General features: G+C 31.2%; 1 protein-coding gene across 1 annotated transcript in view; it reads right to left on the bottom strand.

Annotated features, from left to right (window-relative positions):
* Positions 1–14775: 14775 nt before the first annotated feature.
* LOC116768350 (headcase protein) overlaps positions 14776–20023 on the bottom strand; it is a 44952-nt gene continuing 39704 nt past the window's right edge. The window contains exon 5 of the mRNA XM_032659043.2: positions 14776–20011. Within this exon, the coding sequence (XP_032514934.2) occupies positions 19841–20011 (171 nt within the window). The 3' untranslated portion in view covers positions 14776–19840. The remainder of the gene's footprint in view (positions 20012–20023) is intronic.

Below are 20023 nucleotides of genomic sequence, written 5' to 3'. Positions count from 1 at the left end.
TTACTTAGTATACTGGGGGTCCCAAAGAAGGCGCTTGATAAACCAAGAACACTTCTCAGTATCAGTTAATATCAACAGATCAAATCCAGGTGTTAGCAAGTAAGCAATAACTGTAACGAGAATCGTATAACACTTTAGGGAGCGGTTAGCGATAAAACCTTTGGCTTAAGGATTCCCGGCTCACGTGTAATGGTCATCTTAGTAATATTAATACTATCTGCGTGACTGAGCTTTGTTCTGATAAAACGCTAGTAAACAACGAAATGAAAGTTAAGAGGATTCTATTTAAAGTGTTAATATTTAAAATCGAAACGAAGTCACAATATGGATTTAAAACCAATCAATCTTCTATTTTAATTAACTAAATTGTTAAGGTTGAAACAGGTTCAGCAGCCAATTGTTTTTATTTATAACAGATATCAATTTTTAATGGGATCGCGTCTGGCTGTGTAATGTAGCACCATCCATTGCCGATACATTTGAATTGGAAGATATTATCACCGGCACTAAATAATGATATCGCTTGTGGACATATCCCCAAATTGAATATCAAACGGCCACCTCACTATTTTACACAATATATTTTGATTAACTCCATTTAATTGGACGCACCGAAATGGTTTTGTCGTATTAGGATCAACTAGATCCCTGAACTGTTTGAAATTTATTCTATGAATTGTGTAGTAATAGAAATAAATGTTTGCAATCATTCAATTCCCGATGTATTCTCTATTGTATAGATATATAATGGTTTATTTAATTAAACTTATCTAACGCGGTTCCATTTGAAATACAATTTCGTAAACCAGATCAATACGTTAGCTGTTTTCTCACAAAGCTGTTAGAAGTTAAATTCAACAATCCGATGATTATTAATTCTGGTAGCTCTTAGCATGTTTCAAAATGTTGTATGTTTGATTGCGTTTCTGTTCCACATAAATTAGTATCCTTGCACAATATTACCTGTAAAGCATTAAGGGAAACAAGAAAATTTATTATACTGACATATTCATTTAAATAAATTGTAGATTATAGCTTTACACTAACGTCTAGTCGGGTTTAGATATTTTAAATTTCACATTAAACATTACATAATATTCTTAAGTTATGTGTATTTTTAATATCTTTTTATATTCACAACCAATCAAGTCTAAGAAAAAAATAATAGGAAATATAAATTTTAATTTAAAAAGAAATTATGAAAAATCACAAGTATCCTAGCAATTTATTTTAATTTCACCGGTGTTATTAATATATATAAAATTATAATCCAGAAATAAACAGAAATTTTTTAGTTATTTTTATAATTTATTTGACTATATTTCTTTAAAACTAAGTGTAACGTGCGACGCCGGCAGATGGCGGGCGCTAATGACGTCGGCGTCGCAGCATTAAATTATTTTTACGATCTACCCGCGCCGCAATCTAACATAACCTTGCTGTTCACTAGATTTAATAATGAATTATGAGTTTTGAAAGCTAATAAAAACTGTTTGTAATTTGTAAACAGATATTTAAAAAAGCCACAACACAATCTCCAACAAAACTATACTGAAAAAAATGTTCTATTGCAAATGTAAGTATTTCATTTTATATTTTCAAATGACCGCCTTTTTGAAATGTTTATGACCTTTATATATGTATTATATTTAATTAAGTTTTGATGTATTTTCACTATTAAAATTAATTTTCCTTTCAATTCATTTTTAAAGGTAATGTAATTTTAGAGTACTTAATATTAATATAAAATTACTGTGATATTATGAATCTCATTGATATTTAAGTACAATTATTTAAATAAAAAATTACCTAACCTAATATGGATGAAATGAGAAGAGTAGATTGTAGGAGCAATATAAATAGTATCTATTAAAATAGTAAAAATTTCTACATATAATACAGGAATCTTTACGTAGTTGAAATTCAAAAGTGTATTAATAAATATCTCCAGGGTCACTCACTAAGTAAAGCAATAAAACCAATATCACGACTTTGCCGTAAACTGAGTTATTAAGTTGGAAACAGCTGCGTCTGAGATGTACATACGTGATCAAGTTTAATGATAATTAGAACTGTGCCGGACCCCATTTTATTTTACAAGTGAATAGATTGAGCCACGTTTTTGTCGTTAAACCGTGCGTAAAAACATTTGCATGAGTGATTGAGTTTTATTTGATGACAGGCTTACGAAGAAATTCTTCTATAAAATATATTATCTGCAATATCGCAGTGGTGACGAAGAAAGTTTTTTGTGAAATGGTTCAGAGCAAAGATCTTCTCTAAGAGGTTTAATTTTCGGTAATAACTATCTGCCTCATTTAGTTTTACAGTCGAAAGCAAATCTTAGGTTTTAATTAAATAGTATGCCAATTAATTATATTTTATATGTATTTATAATTGTTTAAGTCTAAACTTTTATAAAAAATATTAAGCCAGTTGTATCACTACACAGTTTCCAATTTATGATATTTGTAAGTTCTAAAATTCCAATCCTATCTCAAAGCACATGTTCGTCCGCTCCAAACATGCATTGTTCGGAGTAAAAAGCAATTTTGGCAAAGCAAGCTCTACTAATACAATGAAAATGTAATTTTCAAAATAATATTGTGTTAGAGAGTCCTCAAAGGGCTATAAGACTTGCACGAGGAAAGCTATAAGACGACAATTAAACGCTGCACCAGCCAGATAATCGCTACAATAACAACATTTCGTGCTATCTAATTACAGCACATTCAAGTACCAAAGTGCATAAAGACCTGTATCCAAAGATGGACGTTATATTCTCAAGAAAATTAAACGTTGAAATACATCCGAAATTTTACATATAAAAAAAATTTACACCAGCTTTTCCGATTGCAGCACAAGTTTTAGAACACCCCATTACATAAACGTTGAAGAATATTGAAGCAGTTCAGGTTATAATATACAAGAAACTACGAATAGTTTGAGTAAATGCAATTGAGAACCATTTCAAAAAACAAATAGACAAGAACGAGCTCTATCGAAGAAATAAAGGAACGATTAAAAAAAAATTGCTACATAAAACACTGAGCTACGTACCGCCTCTGACCTTTCGGATAATCCGACAATATATAAATATTTTTTTGCTATGGTCAATAAAGTCTTTTTTTGTTTATTTATTGCGTTAAATTTTTGTCTGTATAATTTATCATAAGTCATTAGTATAGAGCCTACACGTGTATTCTTTGTTCTTTCTTACAGGCTCGCCTTGAACCCATCGGTATCCAACCATCAAGCATTTTATAGATCTGATACCCTATCATTAACTCTGCCCCGACACAAAGGCATAGCAACGAAAATAGTTTTTTTTTTTTGTTTACCATCATGGCATAACAATAATTAACCTAATATTTAAATAAGTCTACTTCAATATATCTGTTAACAGTACAAAAAACTGAAGATGTAATTATTAACACAATATTGTTAGTTTTTTGTTTTTTCATAATAAAAAACCATATAAGTATAATAAGGTAAGTTACAACGATATTTTTGTACTAACATACATATAAATTGAGTAAATTTAGTATACGAGAAAAACAAATAGCAGTCATTTGACTTATTAAACTAAGGACCGTACGGTGTACGCGACAATAATATTTTTCGTTTTTCATTCGCCTAATAATATTCCTAATTAGGTAAGCTTCGAACACGTGACATATAAACAAGTCACTTAGCGGCGCTCATACCAAGCGGTGGGTCTTGTCTAATGGTATGTCAAAAATTGATATACGCTTGATTTACGCGTATTAGTAATGTGATCTGTAGAGAGTTGTTATATCAAATTACGATTTTGATTTCCGTATTCTTTAATCTACGCTTCGTTGGTCTGTTTTTTAATGATTTAAAAACTAATAGGATTTGGTTGTTAATTATGTTATTCATATATTTTAGTAACTGGTTCGCTACTTTCAGTATTTGTGTGAAGTAAGACACGATCTTGAAAAATTGAGCCTTGCATTTATAATGCCACGTAAGTATATAATCATTATTTTAGGTTGTTTCGAGATTTAAAACAAAAAAGAATCTATGGGAGGAGGACTCTAATTCTACTAGGAGGTAATACAATATATTAAAAGTATACCTTAATTATATTTAATTAATATAATTAATTTAATTAAAATCTAATATACTATACGCTACGTATTCTCTGTTGCTACACTGGTCTGTAATTCATTTATTTCCTATGTTTTAATTGTTCTTGTTTAGAAATGTTACATTTTTAAATTAAACAAAGGAGGGCGTACATTCGTATCTTACGATTACTCTTTAAAATTTCCAAATGATAAGTATTGTAAAAGATATAATCGAACAATATAACGAGATGTACGTACCCTGGAGCGTTGAAAAAGTTTTTATCAGTTCTCACACGTGAGAACGAGGCCTTATGACAAAACCAAGTAATGTTCCCAAATGCACGTAAAGGAAATAAGAAGAGGCTCTTATGAACTTTAATAGCCTGTTAGATTAAATTTTAAGAATTAAACCCCTCTAGAATGTCTACCGTTCTCCCTGATATATTATAACAAAATTTTATTTAAAACTAGAACTTAAATTATTTCCCGAGCTGAAAACAAGAGCCAGTAATATAAAAAAAAAATACGTTATATTTTTAATTCACTTGTATTTTTATATATGGATTTTGAACTCAAACAGAAGTTGGAGCAAACTTTCCTACGTCCCTGGCGTATAATTTTGACATTTCTATTCATTTATGTTTTCCTGTTACTGCTCGAGTTCGCCAACATGAAAATGTTTGTACCGTTTTTTTATCTAGCCTCAAATGCTACTTCGAAAAGCTATATATTTTAATTTTGTTAGCATTAGGTGATACTGTAAAAATAACAAAAACATTGTAATACAATAAAATGAGAGCACTATTATTAGGTACACTCGGCAGTCGTAATATTTCTTAACGTCTGTTGCAGATAAACAAAGAGGATAAATATGTTATAAATAAAAAAAGTCTAGCGTCTGGATGGATTCAATTCAATGATGGAGGTCTGAAAAGAACTAATTCGGTCTACAAGTTGATACGGGACCATTAGAGTGATTGCCGCATCACATACTTTGCTATACGTACTGCCTCTTAACGGATTGAATTTTATACGAGACGAGTTCATACGAGGATTAGGTGTATTATATCATTTTGATCTGTACGATTTCTGTTATAGTGGCCATTATGAAAATGCGTTCAACTTACTGTATTATAAGTACAAGAGTAAATTCATTAGTCATATATTATTGCTAATTAATTAAATAATTTTTCCTTCTTTATAATTGATAGAATTATTTTTTAAGCAATAGTTATTTCGGCCTTAAAATTTTTAATGAAATAGATGCTATTGTTTTATAAAGTGTGATGTGTGAAAAAAAATACAAATGTATGTACTTTATGTACTCTAAGTGTATTTTTTATTATTCTACGTAGATATAATATTTTCAAAGTGCAATAAGTTCAATTTAAAAGAGAGCAGTCTCCAACACTCGCTCCTCGAGTTCCACTAAGAGTTCTTTACATGCATTTTATGCCGGCGCTCCCTTATCAGGTTGCTACATTTGGCCCGCAGGCGTCGTCAACCTTCGCAAAATATTTACTTGTGAAAAGCATTCTCGCTTTATGCGCAACTTTAACTACAGGTGAAAATTGAAAAAGTTTATGTTACGACCAGCTTTAACATCTCTAAACGGAATGTCGAAGTCTAATTTGGTTGTAAGGTTGTTCGTGGAATTGGACTCGCTTTACGGCCAATTTGATATTCATTTTCTTGGAAATATATCTACAACTACGGTTAGCACTACATTTGCTAGATTTTCTTTCGTTTTCCATTAAAATTATGTAGAACAGCTGATCTGAGATAAATTAAAATTAATTTTTTAAGACTCAGATATGGCGCTTTCACTGTTACCGCGAAAGATGGCGGGCGATAATACAGTTATTAGAACAATTTTTAAGGCGGAGTCACAGACGCATCGAGCAGACGCGAGTTGCTCGTAAAAGTGAATTATTATAACCACGTCCACTGAATTTGAACAATCGCTAGTTTAAGCAAACATTACAATATGAGCTCTATTATAAAACACATTTAAGACTTATTTTCATTCGCATGATATACTTTTCAAGGTTTTAATTTTACTTTTAACAAATTTAATGCTTATATCACATAAATAAGAAGCTAGTATCTGTCAGAGCAATCACATCTGACGTTTATATTCGTTGATTTAAAGACCCTCGACTTAAGCTCGTAGCTATGTCGTAAATTGCTCACCGTATACAAATAAAAATATGTTCAAAAATAAGAAATAGAAGATTACAGCGTAAACTTATATGATAAGTAAGTAATAATATGTCTAATAAAATAAAATATATCAAATTAATGCTATAAATGTTAAAGTATCTGGGAATGAAATTTATTTGTTAATTTTCATTGTATAGAACTACTAACTAACTAGAAAAAAAATGTATGAAATTTAAAAATATTGTAAATTTTATATGTCGTACTGAATTCCAGAAATTAATATACTGTAAGAGCGTCAGAACAGATGATATTGGTTTAGATTTTCTAAAGAGTATGAACAAGCACATATACAAAGAAATTTACTTGAATTTCATCTAAAATATATCTAAAAATATTGGATGTTTAAAAAAAATTCCTTATGCTTCTGTTTGCTTCGTTTTATTCAATTCCTGTCAGCAACAGACGGACACTCAATTTATTGACGTGTCTAGAACCTTCTGTACATCCTTAATAGACGGTACTTAAAGTATTTTTAGTGCACTTGTATTAAATAAATTGGAAAAGTCACAAATGAGCAAAGTCCGGGACACGACATAAAAAATTGATTAAGGACGATTTTTCCTGATTGTTAAATAAACGTAATTAAAACTTTTTGGATTACATTTTGCCTGATTTCTTTTTTAATTTGCTTCCAACTTGGCTAATTCCGTCAGCGCAACGGGGGATGACACTCCCTATTCAAAGCCTGTTATTTAAAAAAAAGAACAATGAAAGGGTAACGGATATTACTTTCGAGAAGCATTTTTTCGTTAATAACAATACGGAGAGAATGCGTCTGGCGATTTTTGAGTATTTTTAGTGAAATATGTTCTAAGATAGTTCGTTCATAGAATTTTAATTTTCATCATTGGATATTTATTGTGAATTTTCTCCATAGCACCAAGTACTAAAAGGTTTGGTGTGGTTTTTAAAGACCATTATACAAATGAAACTCTTTGTAAAAACGTAAGAATTTAACTGAAACTTGTCAGAGATATATCCAAATTGGGGTATTTTTTTATTTCAGCTTAATATATACTAGAATTAATTAAGTTAAGAAGTTAATATAAATAATAAGGCCATAAAATATAATTGGATTGAGGTAAATTATTTCTATAGATAAAAATAGATAAATGTATTATGTTTTCGTCATAAAAACTCTGTTTCTTGAAATACAATGTAAGACCCAATAACCCAAGACATCGCATGTAAAATTTTGTTTTTTCTTTACATATATACTGTATATATATAAAAATATTTTAAAGTAATCAATAATATTAAACAACCTAGTAAATTAGGAGTAGTATTCATCGAAGTTTAAAAAATTTCTCAACTTGTAATTTATTTCGCTGCACTAAAAAAACATTATTCCATTGACACTAGGCAAAAGGAATGGTAGGAATGGCATGTCTTAACAAGATGGACACCACACCTTTCCCTATCATCTATTATAGATACTATGATACAGTGTTATGTTAAAATATATGACCGATATAGACCCCATTTTACACCGTTCAGTGGCTTTACGATATACTTTCGCTGACCGGCCGCGGTCCAGAAGTACGCGTGTATCATAAAAACTTTATAGACAAATATAAAGTCCGGGGTGTTCATCAAGACATGTCTATGGGACCGCTTTTTATTACTTGTCACGCACCATAAACGGCCGATAGTGCAGGCCGAATTTTTTTACGAGTATGAAATCTATTTATTGGCTGAAACAAATGATAACGCGCCCCTCTAAAAGTGCGTTGCCTGCTTTATAGCATGTTAAACGTATTGCGTAATTTAATGACGAAGTAATTGCTCATATAAAGTTTAAACTAATTAAAACTCAGGTCAAAATATCTTTGAATCTTTTATAAATCGAAATATATATATATATATATGTTTTTTTAGATAATATCTATCACAAAAAACTTAATTTCATTTAAATATATATTTTTTCATACAAATCTAAATTAAATGCGCAAACGTATACTATATTTGTAATGAACATCGTGAAAGCTCTTTACTGTGTCTTAATTAAAATATTCTTTTGTTATTCTAATCGAAACCAATCATCGCTCGACGCCACTAAATTAAGAGCTCAATAATTGGAAACTAAAACAAAAACACTTTTGTAAATAAAAACAGCACGTTTCCAATCAAGTCGGTAAACAAACTATAGTGTATGTACGTAAGCAATAAAACTGTTTTACGTGTCTGAAAGCTGCTAAAATACCCGAGGTGTCCTTATCCATCGCCCAGTTTATCACCGGCCTCTTTATGATTCGCAATTTTCTATAAACTCCCTTATTTTTACGTTATATTTGTGACCCGTGGCGATGCTTTCTACTTATGGAAGTAAGAAAAACCCTGTACTATATATGATATTATAAGGTAAACTCATATAACTTTATTAATTTTTATCATAATTCTCGACGATAGGAACGAGTTTTAATTAAATACCAAGAATAAATATTTTAATAAATACGTTTTTTTTTCTATTCTATTGAGTAATCGGCGGCAGACGTGACAAATGTATTGTACGTTCGAATGCGTGAGTAATGTCTTTATATTGAAAAATATTTATAAATGACTAAAGTCATAGGAATATTTTATGGCGCAATATATCATAGTTAGTTGACATTTTCTTCTTATTTCATTAATGAAACGATTCTATGAATACTAAATGTATTGTTTGCTAAATAAATTTAATAATATACAATTAACGATTTGTTATAATAACTTACCATGTATAATGGACTGGAATTGTCTATGCAATGGTCACATTTATACGTGAATAAATTAAAGTCTAAACGATTCTTGAAATTTCATAAATTTATTTATACAACCAGGTAAATGAATTAGAACTGCTATCTATTAATGTATGATAATTTGACGCTAATAAGGAACGTGTAACAAACTGTGTATAGGGAATTTTGGGACAGATTTTAACTGAAGATAAGCTTACTTTTACCTCATATCCAGATGACCTGACAGATGGAAAGGCTGCATTTAAATTAAATAACAATACACATCAACTGTACGAAGTACTCACCATACAACATGTATTATTGAACATATTTTAATAAATTATTAGCTTGAATAACACTATAAAACAGACATCTTGTGTACAAATAACATAAAAAAATATATATATCATTTAATAACATAATATATTTTATGACTAGATTTTGTCTGTCACTTCGTTCGCTTCTACGAAGTTTTAAAGTACATTTCAGTTTCTTCGATAACACTGTGTTTATTCCAGTATAATATTTAAATTTATAACTACATCCATTAGTTATTGAGGTATTACGTAACAAATAGACACACATCATTAGCATTAATTATACTGGTATTAAATTCTAATAAATGGAGTACCCAAGCCCGATCTGTCAAATCATTTGATAAGAATTAAGTTGAAGCCAGACAATTCAGAGATGACTAATAATTTTATGACTAAATTTGAGACCGATAGCGACTTTAACAGGCCAAGTTAGTTATTCGTCTTTAATATTCAGTTTAAATATTAGTTTGATTTAATAACTTTAAAGTGATATCTCGGCATTGCAAACAGATTGCAAAGAAAACTTTGTTCTTTTAGAATAATTTAACATTACTCATTTTTACACTTTATTATATTAACACAACAAATAAAAATTGGCACTACAATTATAGATTTATGTTCTATTAAACTCGATTTAATGCTGTTTTGAATGCCGTAGCCATGTTTTTGCTCACATAAATATGTGATAGTTGAGGTCGGGTGAATTTAAATGTCTTCCATTAAAATCGTATTAAAATCACTTAAAATAATATAGAGTAAAACATGTTTATTATCCTGATTTAGATTTTATATTATTGCTTTTAAATCAATTAGTGATATAATTGCTTAAAGGTGGGTGTGGTGGCCACCTTGCACGATAATTAAAATTTTTTATGATCAATGTTAAATTTATGGTGCATGAAATGAAGGTTTTATTTAAAAAAAAGCTCAAAGTACCCACACCTGTCCCCGGAATATTATTCGTACCTTGTAGGTATATATGTCATGTTTATTTTATTATAATTTTGTTATTGTGAAGTCAACTGTCAAATATTCTCATAGTCACATGTACCTACATACAAATAGAATTTTCGCGAGACTGTCAAAATAAATAGGGAACCAATTTGTTTAGCTTCTATCGACGCAACTATAATATGCTGTAATAATAAAGCGTAATTTATATTTTTTATATCGGCTCAAAAAAGTCGGACTATCATTACGAGGTTATTGTTATTAAAAATATTATTTAATTCTTAACATAACAGGTCATATATTACAATGATATTTGGAGATAAATATGAAATCTCTATAATTTATATGTACGTTTCTAATTTCAATAAATTCTTATGATGCAAATAAAGAAAATCTTCACTGAATTATTTAATCGGACTTCTAGAACGTCCTCTCGAGTGAATTCCCTGGCCTCTGATCACCTAATAGCCTGTACAATGGACATCTAGACGTTATATGATACTCGTTATAACAGAACATACTGTTTTATTGTCATATCAAATTATTTTAAAACACACACCCTCGGATATATCTAACAGTATAAGAATACAAACGGAATTCCATCGTTTCAACCGCTATATTTCTATCACGTAATCACATTAGTACCCGTCTGAATTAGCCGAATCTATCTTCGGTCGAATCTTATCTTAATCCTTTGCAAGGGTGTAAGGTAGCTTGTTTTAGAGAGGCCATTATTTACTTTAGAGAAAGGTTGCGATATTTATTAACCATCAGAGCATAAGCTTCTCTGCTTAATACTCACATTACTTAGATAAACAACATCTGATAATTAACGGGTATTAAAATTTCGTTGTGCTTATGATTGTAGGTACCTTACAATTCTACATAAGTGTAGGTCTACCTTAAACTTACAGGGATCGCAAGAAAGTCAGTGATTTTTAAGATAAAAATCTTTTATTATTATAATTATCTGCTTTTTTTGGATATAAATTATTAATAATCCAAATATTTATAAGTTTTTTTTTAAAGCACATAAGTCTACATTTTTCTATATAAATAATTAATCTGTAATTTAAGCCATGTGTGAAACAAGTTTTATTTTAGATTTTAGTATTAGGCAACCCTTTCCAGTACGTTGCCCCTTATAATAACTGTCAAGAGCTAATCCTTTTAAAATTAATTGGTTGTAAGCAGTGTTTGAATTACTATACTAACTAATTCAAAACACTAGTTTTACCCGCGTCTTAGTTAGCGACTTATCAGCTAAGAGATTACCTGGTAAATCGAAGTTAAACTGTATTATAAATTAGTCATTGTATTGTTATATAAATAAAGTTTAAAATCGCTCAACTCTACGAAAGGACTGCGAATATACACAGCAAGATAAATGTTAAATTCTGAGACCAATAAATACAGACAGTAGGTATGGATCTATTCAAAAATTTCAATGAAAGCCTTCTTTAAAACTTGGCAAAACAATAGCCAAGATTGTCACATTAGAAACATAAATAATGGTTTTGCCTATACATAGTACATGTTAATGTACTTGTAATGTATAGGCACTATTAAAGTTAAGGACTTGAGGGATTGCTTTAAAGAAATAGATTCATTGTCGGAGTAATAAATTACTATATAAAATAATGTAGTCCTATCCACTGGACGTATTGACGGCAGATTTATTTCACATACAAGTAAATACTTTAAACGGATATTTACTTTATACTTATTGATATAAGCCAAGAAAACTGTGTTGTTTTCTTTTGTAAAACGGTCGTATTGAAGACTGTATTCAGCAAAAATATCAATACAGATCCTATAATGTTTTGCTCTAAAATGTTTGAGCCAAATATTATCCGGACTCATTCGACTGTGATAAAACATCTAAAATTCGTTTAGTCGAACTTTTATTTATGATAATAGTAACCTTACTAGTAAATAATGTGATCAATTATTGTTTACATAAAAAAATCTCGAGTTGACAATCATTTTTTATTAATTTTCTTGTACTTCCACAACAAAGGTTTGGGTTTGTGTATAATTAAAACAAAATTGTATATATTTTAAAATTTTTATTATATTTTTATAAAGGTTTTATTGTATTGTAGGTATAGTGTCATTTGAAATATATTTCGATACTAATTAGCATCCCAATTAGATAATGTGTAGTAGGCGATTACGTATATATAACAAAAGAAAAGTTAAAAGTAACGGCTGGGCGTTTACAAAGTTTAAACGAAAGCTTAAAATTAACCAGTAGTTAAGAATTAGTGAAAATCATATAAGTATTGGGTTATTAATTGTGCATTAACTAAGGGCAGGTAAAATAATATTATACTAACATCATACTAAATCAAAGAGCTGCTAGAGTAACATACATTATATGCCTATACGGCACGCAATATTCATATCTACGGAATTGTAAGGATTTATTTGAACTATTTGTTACATAATAATTTTTCTTTGTCGAAAACAACAGCCGTTTTGTACCAAATGTAAGAGCCACTGACTCCGGCCGTGCCATCGATAAAGGTATTAAAAAAACCGAATTAGAAGTTAAATACAACCAACATTCCACGTGAACATAGAAGAGGCGAACTCTATTTAAAATAATTTCCAGTTAATAACAGTTAAACAAAATTGGACTAAACAACAAGGAATTTGTACTTTGGGAGATGTGATATCATAGAGAATCGACTAGGTCCTCATCAAATGAATATTAAATACTTAATGAACATTGTATTAATAATATATAATATAAGCAATATAAAACGTAACATAATCGGAAACATTAGACAATAATATAATTCTGCTAAATAACTGAAGTAATTCAGGTTCATCGCCAGAGTTGTAATGGAGCAATTTGAACTCGCTGACACCATTGATTAGACGAACGATTCATTCGCGAGCCGATGAAGTCGACTAGAAACGGCTTTTATTTCAATGTTAGATCAATACAGGACCGTCCACTACAAAACTGACAACGAGGAATTGTCTAACAATATCATTAATCCAATAGAATAAAACACTTGGCTAAATTTTGTACCGAGAAATGTATCTAGCGTTGTATTAAAATGATATGCTTACGAACAGAGACAGCGACACTTTGGTAAAGATCACAACTACACGATGCTGCCCGCTCCTACGTAAAATAAAACGATATAACCATCTCTTGACCAGTAACCCACTACACATTCAGCTATTGATCAGTGTTGGCCGCTCGCTCGGTTCTGCTTCATCGATATCATATTAATAATAAATGTCACAACATCAAGCCGGTATAAAAAACACTAAGCCTACTAAACCTACTACCTGCGAAAACTCTTTTAAAGAGTGACCTTACATTCTATATTCGTAAAGTAACGCGAAGCCCGCCTCTGGGACGGGCGCAATATCAGGATCCGTATAAAATATAACGATTCTTTTTTAATCTCCTTAGTTTTATTACAATTTTCTGAAACAACCTTAAACACTAGATCATGCTTTACCAACATTACAAAATAGACAATACAACGCTCACTATCATTAAAATCAGCTTTCTCAATACTCGTTACAAAATGGTAGTCATTTCTTATCATAAACATTATAAATCTTACGCGACTCTTATCAATTTACGCTTTCATTGTGCCAATTCCTTATGCATCGTCTGCAAAATTTATAAAAATATACATACAAATGTATTCGAGTCATTTTAAAAAATAATATTAATTTTTATAGTATATAAGTTATATATCATATTTTTAACGATTCTTATATAAAGCGCTTAAACTATACACTTAAAATTAATCAATTGGCGTTTCTGAGCTTCTCATTCTAACCCTCATTACTTTCGAGCCATATTCCAGAAAAATTGTAAGTAAACGAGAGATCATCGTATTAGAATACATAGAAAAAATGATAAGACCACACCCTATATGAATATTAACGTGAAGACGAAGATCACTACTCTAAAAATTAAGATACTTTGATAACACTATCAATATCCATTCGTTCAGACATACACAAAGAAATTATATGCGACGCGATGGTTTATAAATTAAACGCGGAAACTCGCAAAACATTACAGCATCGGTTTAAAAAACGTATCAGAGATTAAATTCATCATTAAAGCGAATCGTAAAAGTAACGGCTTCAATGTTCAAAATGATAAGTTAATTTTAAAAGCAATTTAAACATTTACAAAGCATCTGATCAGAAACGCACGATGGGCGAAGACATCTTAACCTAGACATAAAGGACCTAGCCTCCGAATGTCGAATCAAGAAGTGATCTTAAAATCCCAAGTAATTTAAATTATCCCGGGACCCGAGAGGACTTCTTAAATGACAACCGGGCGGTCTCATACAATACCTATTATCGCTGTGATACACGTACGAATTCACTCGTATTATAAAAATACTACATCTACGATTTCAGTAAAAAAACGTACATTACTTGGTTTATCATAGACATTAATAGAAAAAACGTTATCACTACTTATTTTTATTACGAAAGTACAAAAGTTTTTTTTTTTTTTTTTATTACAAATTATGACACTCATACCCTGATACACCCCGCGCTTTACGTAAGTCTATTTGCCACGCAATAACTTATATTATCATTAACCAATTCGTAGGATTATCACCAATTTTACCACAATTCCGCATTTCATTTTTTATGTTAAATTCTGAGTCGCAAGCTTGGTTTGTGAAATATCGGTCCCACTTCAAGACAATCTGGCCAGCTTAATATCTCTTAAGCTAATGTCTTTAAATATTGAAAATAGTTTGTAAATGTTCAGTCGGAATATTAAACCAGTTAGTTATCTATGATTTTTTGTTTTAATCGAACAGTCTTTTATGTATTGTTCTCAAAGTGGTGTTTCCCGAAAAAAATTCTGTAACGTATTACCCACAATCACATCGCATTCATAACTTTTGTGATACAAAAATAAATTTATTGTATTTATCTCGTGACACTAATTGATAAATGCGATGGAGCGCGACACAAGCCCTAAATACAGTTAGTACAAAAGGTTACACACTACTTTTATGTAGAAAACATCGAATATCAAAATATAATTAACACATGATTTGCTTTCACTAACCAATAACAGCCGTATACTATAATCAGCCAATGCGTTTGAATTATTTGAGCTTTAGTTCTGGGTCATCGAATCTTGACTCTTTAAACTCCCAAATTCTTAATACGACCACATTAACCACACGAGGTGACAATATTACTTATAGTTAAGCGACCCATAATTATTTTTAATCACGGACATTTTTACGTTTCCGTTAAAATTTATTTTAGAAATTACGAGGATAATTTTAGAAACGACCCGATTCTCTTTTGCAAGCGCGACCTTTTAAGATCTATGTCAATTTAGGACCACAGAACTTATTTGGAACAAATTATGTTTATGGTGTGAACAGTAAGAAGTATGGGGTGGGGTTATAGAGTGTATTCAACGTAACGATAGCGAAGTCGTTACTTCCTAAACACGCACGCTGCCTCGCGGCGCCTATGACCAGAAAATACACGAATATATCCTCTCATTAGAGATTATTAGCGATAAGTAATGAAAAGAATATACGATGACTTAATATAAATGTGACCACAAACACGCATCCCATTCGCACACTATTTAAAGGAAACTTACTTAGTGAGAATTATCGATAAAAGTAGGTTAGACTTAAACCAACCTAGGTTAGTGAAGCAAGATAAGACCTAATTCAGCAAGTATTACGCCGATGGTATCTACGGAGTGCTCCTAGACTGTTCTAAAACATGATAAATTACGATAAAATAAATATAAAATGAAAAAATCAATAGGTCTAAGATATAGTTTTATAATAAGTAACAATTTTTGTCCCTAATTTATCAACATAAAACAAAATTTCTTTAAAATAAAATCAACGGTAGTCACACGTTTTGTTGAAACAACCACTGTTCCATATCATATGATTCACAGCAACTATTTTGTAAAGATTATCTAGATCACTGATATTTTTAATATGTATTCGATTTATTATATAAAATTTGCAAAAGTAACAAATCCTTTCTTTGTACTTTTAAGCAATTCACTAAATTACACCACATTTAATTCAACATTAAGAAATACGAATGTCGGTGTCTAAATAAATTGTCATTAATTACAAAATTTAACAAATATGTGCAAATAAACTAAGAAGTCGGCAACGTTGTGTAATTACATTTATTTAAACTGAACAAATAACTAATCGAGTAGAATATGAATAATAAAACGTACTACCTTTAAATCTGAAGTATAATGTAGGAAAAGTCAAACTATTAAAATGCCTCCTATAACCTATACAACCTTCGTTTCGAATCGTATCCATTTAATGTTTTATATGTGTAGCCGGTTATATTAAAACCTTTTTAGTTAAAGGAACCCCAGCACGTTTCTTATTATTGATAAGATGGAAGAACTGTCAGTTGTTACGATTTTTATGAACTGGTGATTCTAAATTTTATAGTTCGACTTAGGAAAATACTTAACAATATTAAATATAAAATTACACGCAATTATATAGTAATTGAAGTAAAAAGGTTGTTAAATTATTATATATTGTACTAAAGAGGGTTAAATCAATATATCATATCACAAAACAAACTCAAGAGGAAGATAAAAGATGTTCAGACTATCCGCTATCCCGTGTTTTGTACTTCACGCCTCAAAGTACTATGTATCGAGTTATTATATAGAAGATATTTGGAAACATATAGGAGCCTTTATATAAATTTTTCTATTTTAGTATCTAGAGAGGTAATGTCATACTTTTCATACTTTATATAATATAAAAAGATCCTTATTGTTTGGGAGGACTCTTTATAAACTCGTAAAAGTGGATATTTCATAATCCAATATATCGTATTTACTTTGTTTTGTACCGGAGTGAGGGTATATGACTTGATGCTTCGCGTCATAATAATCCTTTATAAACATCTACTTAGATGGCTCTGTATTGACTATTAAACAATATGTTTCTATAATTTGTGTCTTCGCTAAATAGCCGAACTGTAATGTCATTTCACTTATTCATTTGTACATGGCCACCATCAGATGATCTGGTTCTTTTTTTTTTTTAATATTTTCCTAAATATACCAACAACAGCTCGTCACTTTTTTTTAATTTTTTTTTTCAATAATTTTTTTTTTTTTGGTTGCGCACATTCATAAAATGCACATTAAACTTTTTAAATATAATTCTATATTCGAACGAGCAAACTTCGATAAAATTAAAATTGATTAACATATGACATGACGCTACAGCTCGGCGAACGTTAAAATAATTAGGGATATTTGATATTGTTGTCTATGTACTATCGATTTATGGCTAAACTAGTTATATGTTATAATATATCTCAATAAACACTTTGTAAGCATCTGCGTGTAGATAAACGGCATTATTTACAATACTATACTGTGCTATCATACTTTCGATATAATTCTCAATCTTAAGAGTAACTTCAAGCAAGAGAGTACAAAATTAAAAAAAAAAAAAAACAAAAGAAACGAGAGGTATTTTAAGAACAACCACACTCAGCGAACTGGTTACTATTTTAGGCCGTACTATTGTACTGAAACTCTCATGTCCAATAGCGAGCCAGTTCGCCGCCACTCAAACGTGCCTGATGACGAATGACAGATGAGGTGTAGTGATGCGGATGACGTGACGTGATGAAGTGTCGTGATAACGTGATGGCGTGATGTGATTAGGTGTGATAGCCGATGATACCCTACGGATCTACCAACTACGCAACATGTATGAACAGTCGTATCAGTCCAAAACACATGCCCCGGAATCGTCCGGGACAGCGATTAGTTTAGAAAAATGTAAATGGCAGTTTTGATTTAGAATAATGCAAAAATTTTTACCTATATAAATCATCAAGTCTTCAAAGAATTATTGCCTACGGTGAACCTTCGTCCACGGATATCACGTTACCCTAAACGTTAAGGATATAAGCGCCTACATCACCGCACCACTTGGTCACAAACCGCTACGCCCTAAACACGCACTATTACTAAGAGTTTTATCACTTGTAATCACTTTGCGAGTAATAAGTATCAAATGTATAAAAAACTTACCTAAACCGTAACTTTAAGACGTTAATGAGTAAATGTGCATTACTTATACGCTTAGTAATATGAAGCGCTATTCTTATAAATAAATAGACATCCATGATAATTATAAGAAAAAACCTTAAGTCTAAATTATGACGTAGCCAAGAAATATCCCAATTAAAGTATATATATATATATAAAAAAAATTGCTTGTTTCACATAAATAAATGCGTTCAGTGATAAGCGGAGGGAGACCTTATAATTTTAACATGCGTTCTGATTATTGAAGAATTTTTTCATTTGATATGGCACGATTCCAAATATAATGATATCACTATACACTCTTCATTAAACTCCGCTGATCACTGAATTGATTAAATCTTTTAAGTAAAAACAAAACAGATACAAACGTTACCTACGATGTAATACATATCGACAAGCTAATCGTATTATTGGTGACACAGCAATCACTTAATATTAAAATCCCCCTACCATTAAGTGAAAATGTATGGAAAATAAAAAAAAAAGTATATATAACTAACATGGCATCCGTAACCCCTTCTGTGAATGCAATGCTATTTGGTGGGAGAAAAGAAAAATCGCGATAAAACTACAAAAATATTGTATAACACTTAAGGTTAAGTTTAAAAGTTTAAAATTTTGCTAAAATAAAACATAACTAATAAACTAAATTGAACTAAACAACACACCACTCAAACCCCTATTACATAGGGTTCATATCAGTATCACTGAAATTGAAGGTAATTTCAAAACAATTTTTTTTTCTCTTTCATCTCCTTCTGAAGGAAACGTCGCGGCCCAAAACTCAATGGAAAACAAAAAGAAATGCAATTTCTGGCGTCACTAAACATACCTCTTATCAATTATTATTTTTATTGTTAAAATCAACATCTAACTATTTTAATCAACAAAGTGCAGAATAAAATTAAAATAAAATCAATAGTATGATCTAAACCGATACATAAAATTATTTTCAATAATACCAACTTAATTTTAACAAAAATTATTCCTAGCGCCTCGACGAGGACGCACAAAAGTTCATAAACGCACTGGTCCACATGGCACGGCTTACGCGATTTGGTTCAGATAATCGATGAAGTCGTTGGAGAACAATTGAAGATTGGAGGGTTCACTTAGAGGTTGGCGACGAGGGGCGCCGCAGGAAGCCAGGGGCACCGGCTTAGGTCGGAGAGCGGCCAGATACCGCTCCGCCAAAGACTCGCCTAGACTCATGGCGAGCGTTTCGGGGCTCAAACCCAACAGAGACAAGGATTCGGTTATACTCGTCAAGGCTGGCGTCAAGAACTTGGCATCATCTATTATCGGCTCCGGCGCGCGGGCCATGCTAGTGTTGACGACGGGGCGCAATGCTGGCGGGGAACGACGCGGCGATGGCGCCACCCACGTGTCAGGGGGGGTGCCGGGAGATGGCCCCGGCACCGCCGTTTGTTATGGCCACTGCTGGAATAACGGGAACACCCGTTTGGTGAAGCAGTAGGACAACGGCTTAACGAAGTGCGTGTCCACCACACGACAGTGCGGGCATGTTAGTGGATGCGAATAGTCGGAGTAGTTCAGCCGCTGGTGTGGATGGAGAAGCGGCTTGTAGCAGTTGTTACACTGATGACAACA

Source organism: Danaus plexippus, chromosome 4, assembly GCF_018135715.1.
Source record: "Danaus plexippus chromosome 4, MEX_DaPlex, whole genome shotgun sequence".
NCBI classification, from domain to species: Eukaryota; Metazoa; Arthropoda; class Insecta; order Lepidoptera; family Nymphalidae; genus Danaus; species Danaus plexippus.
The sequence above is the reverse complement of the archived record's forward strand: the minus strand, read 5'-3'. Positions and strand labels throughout refer to the sequence as shown.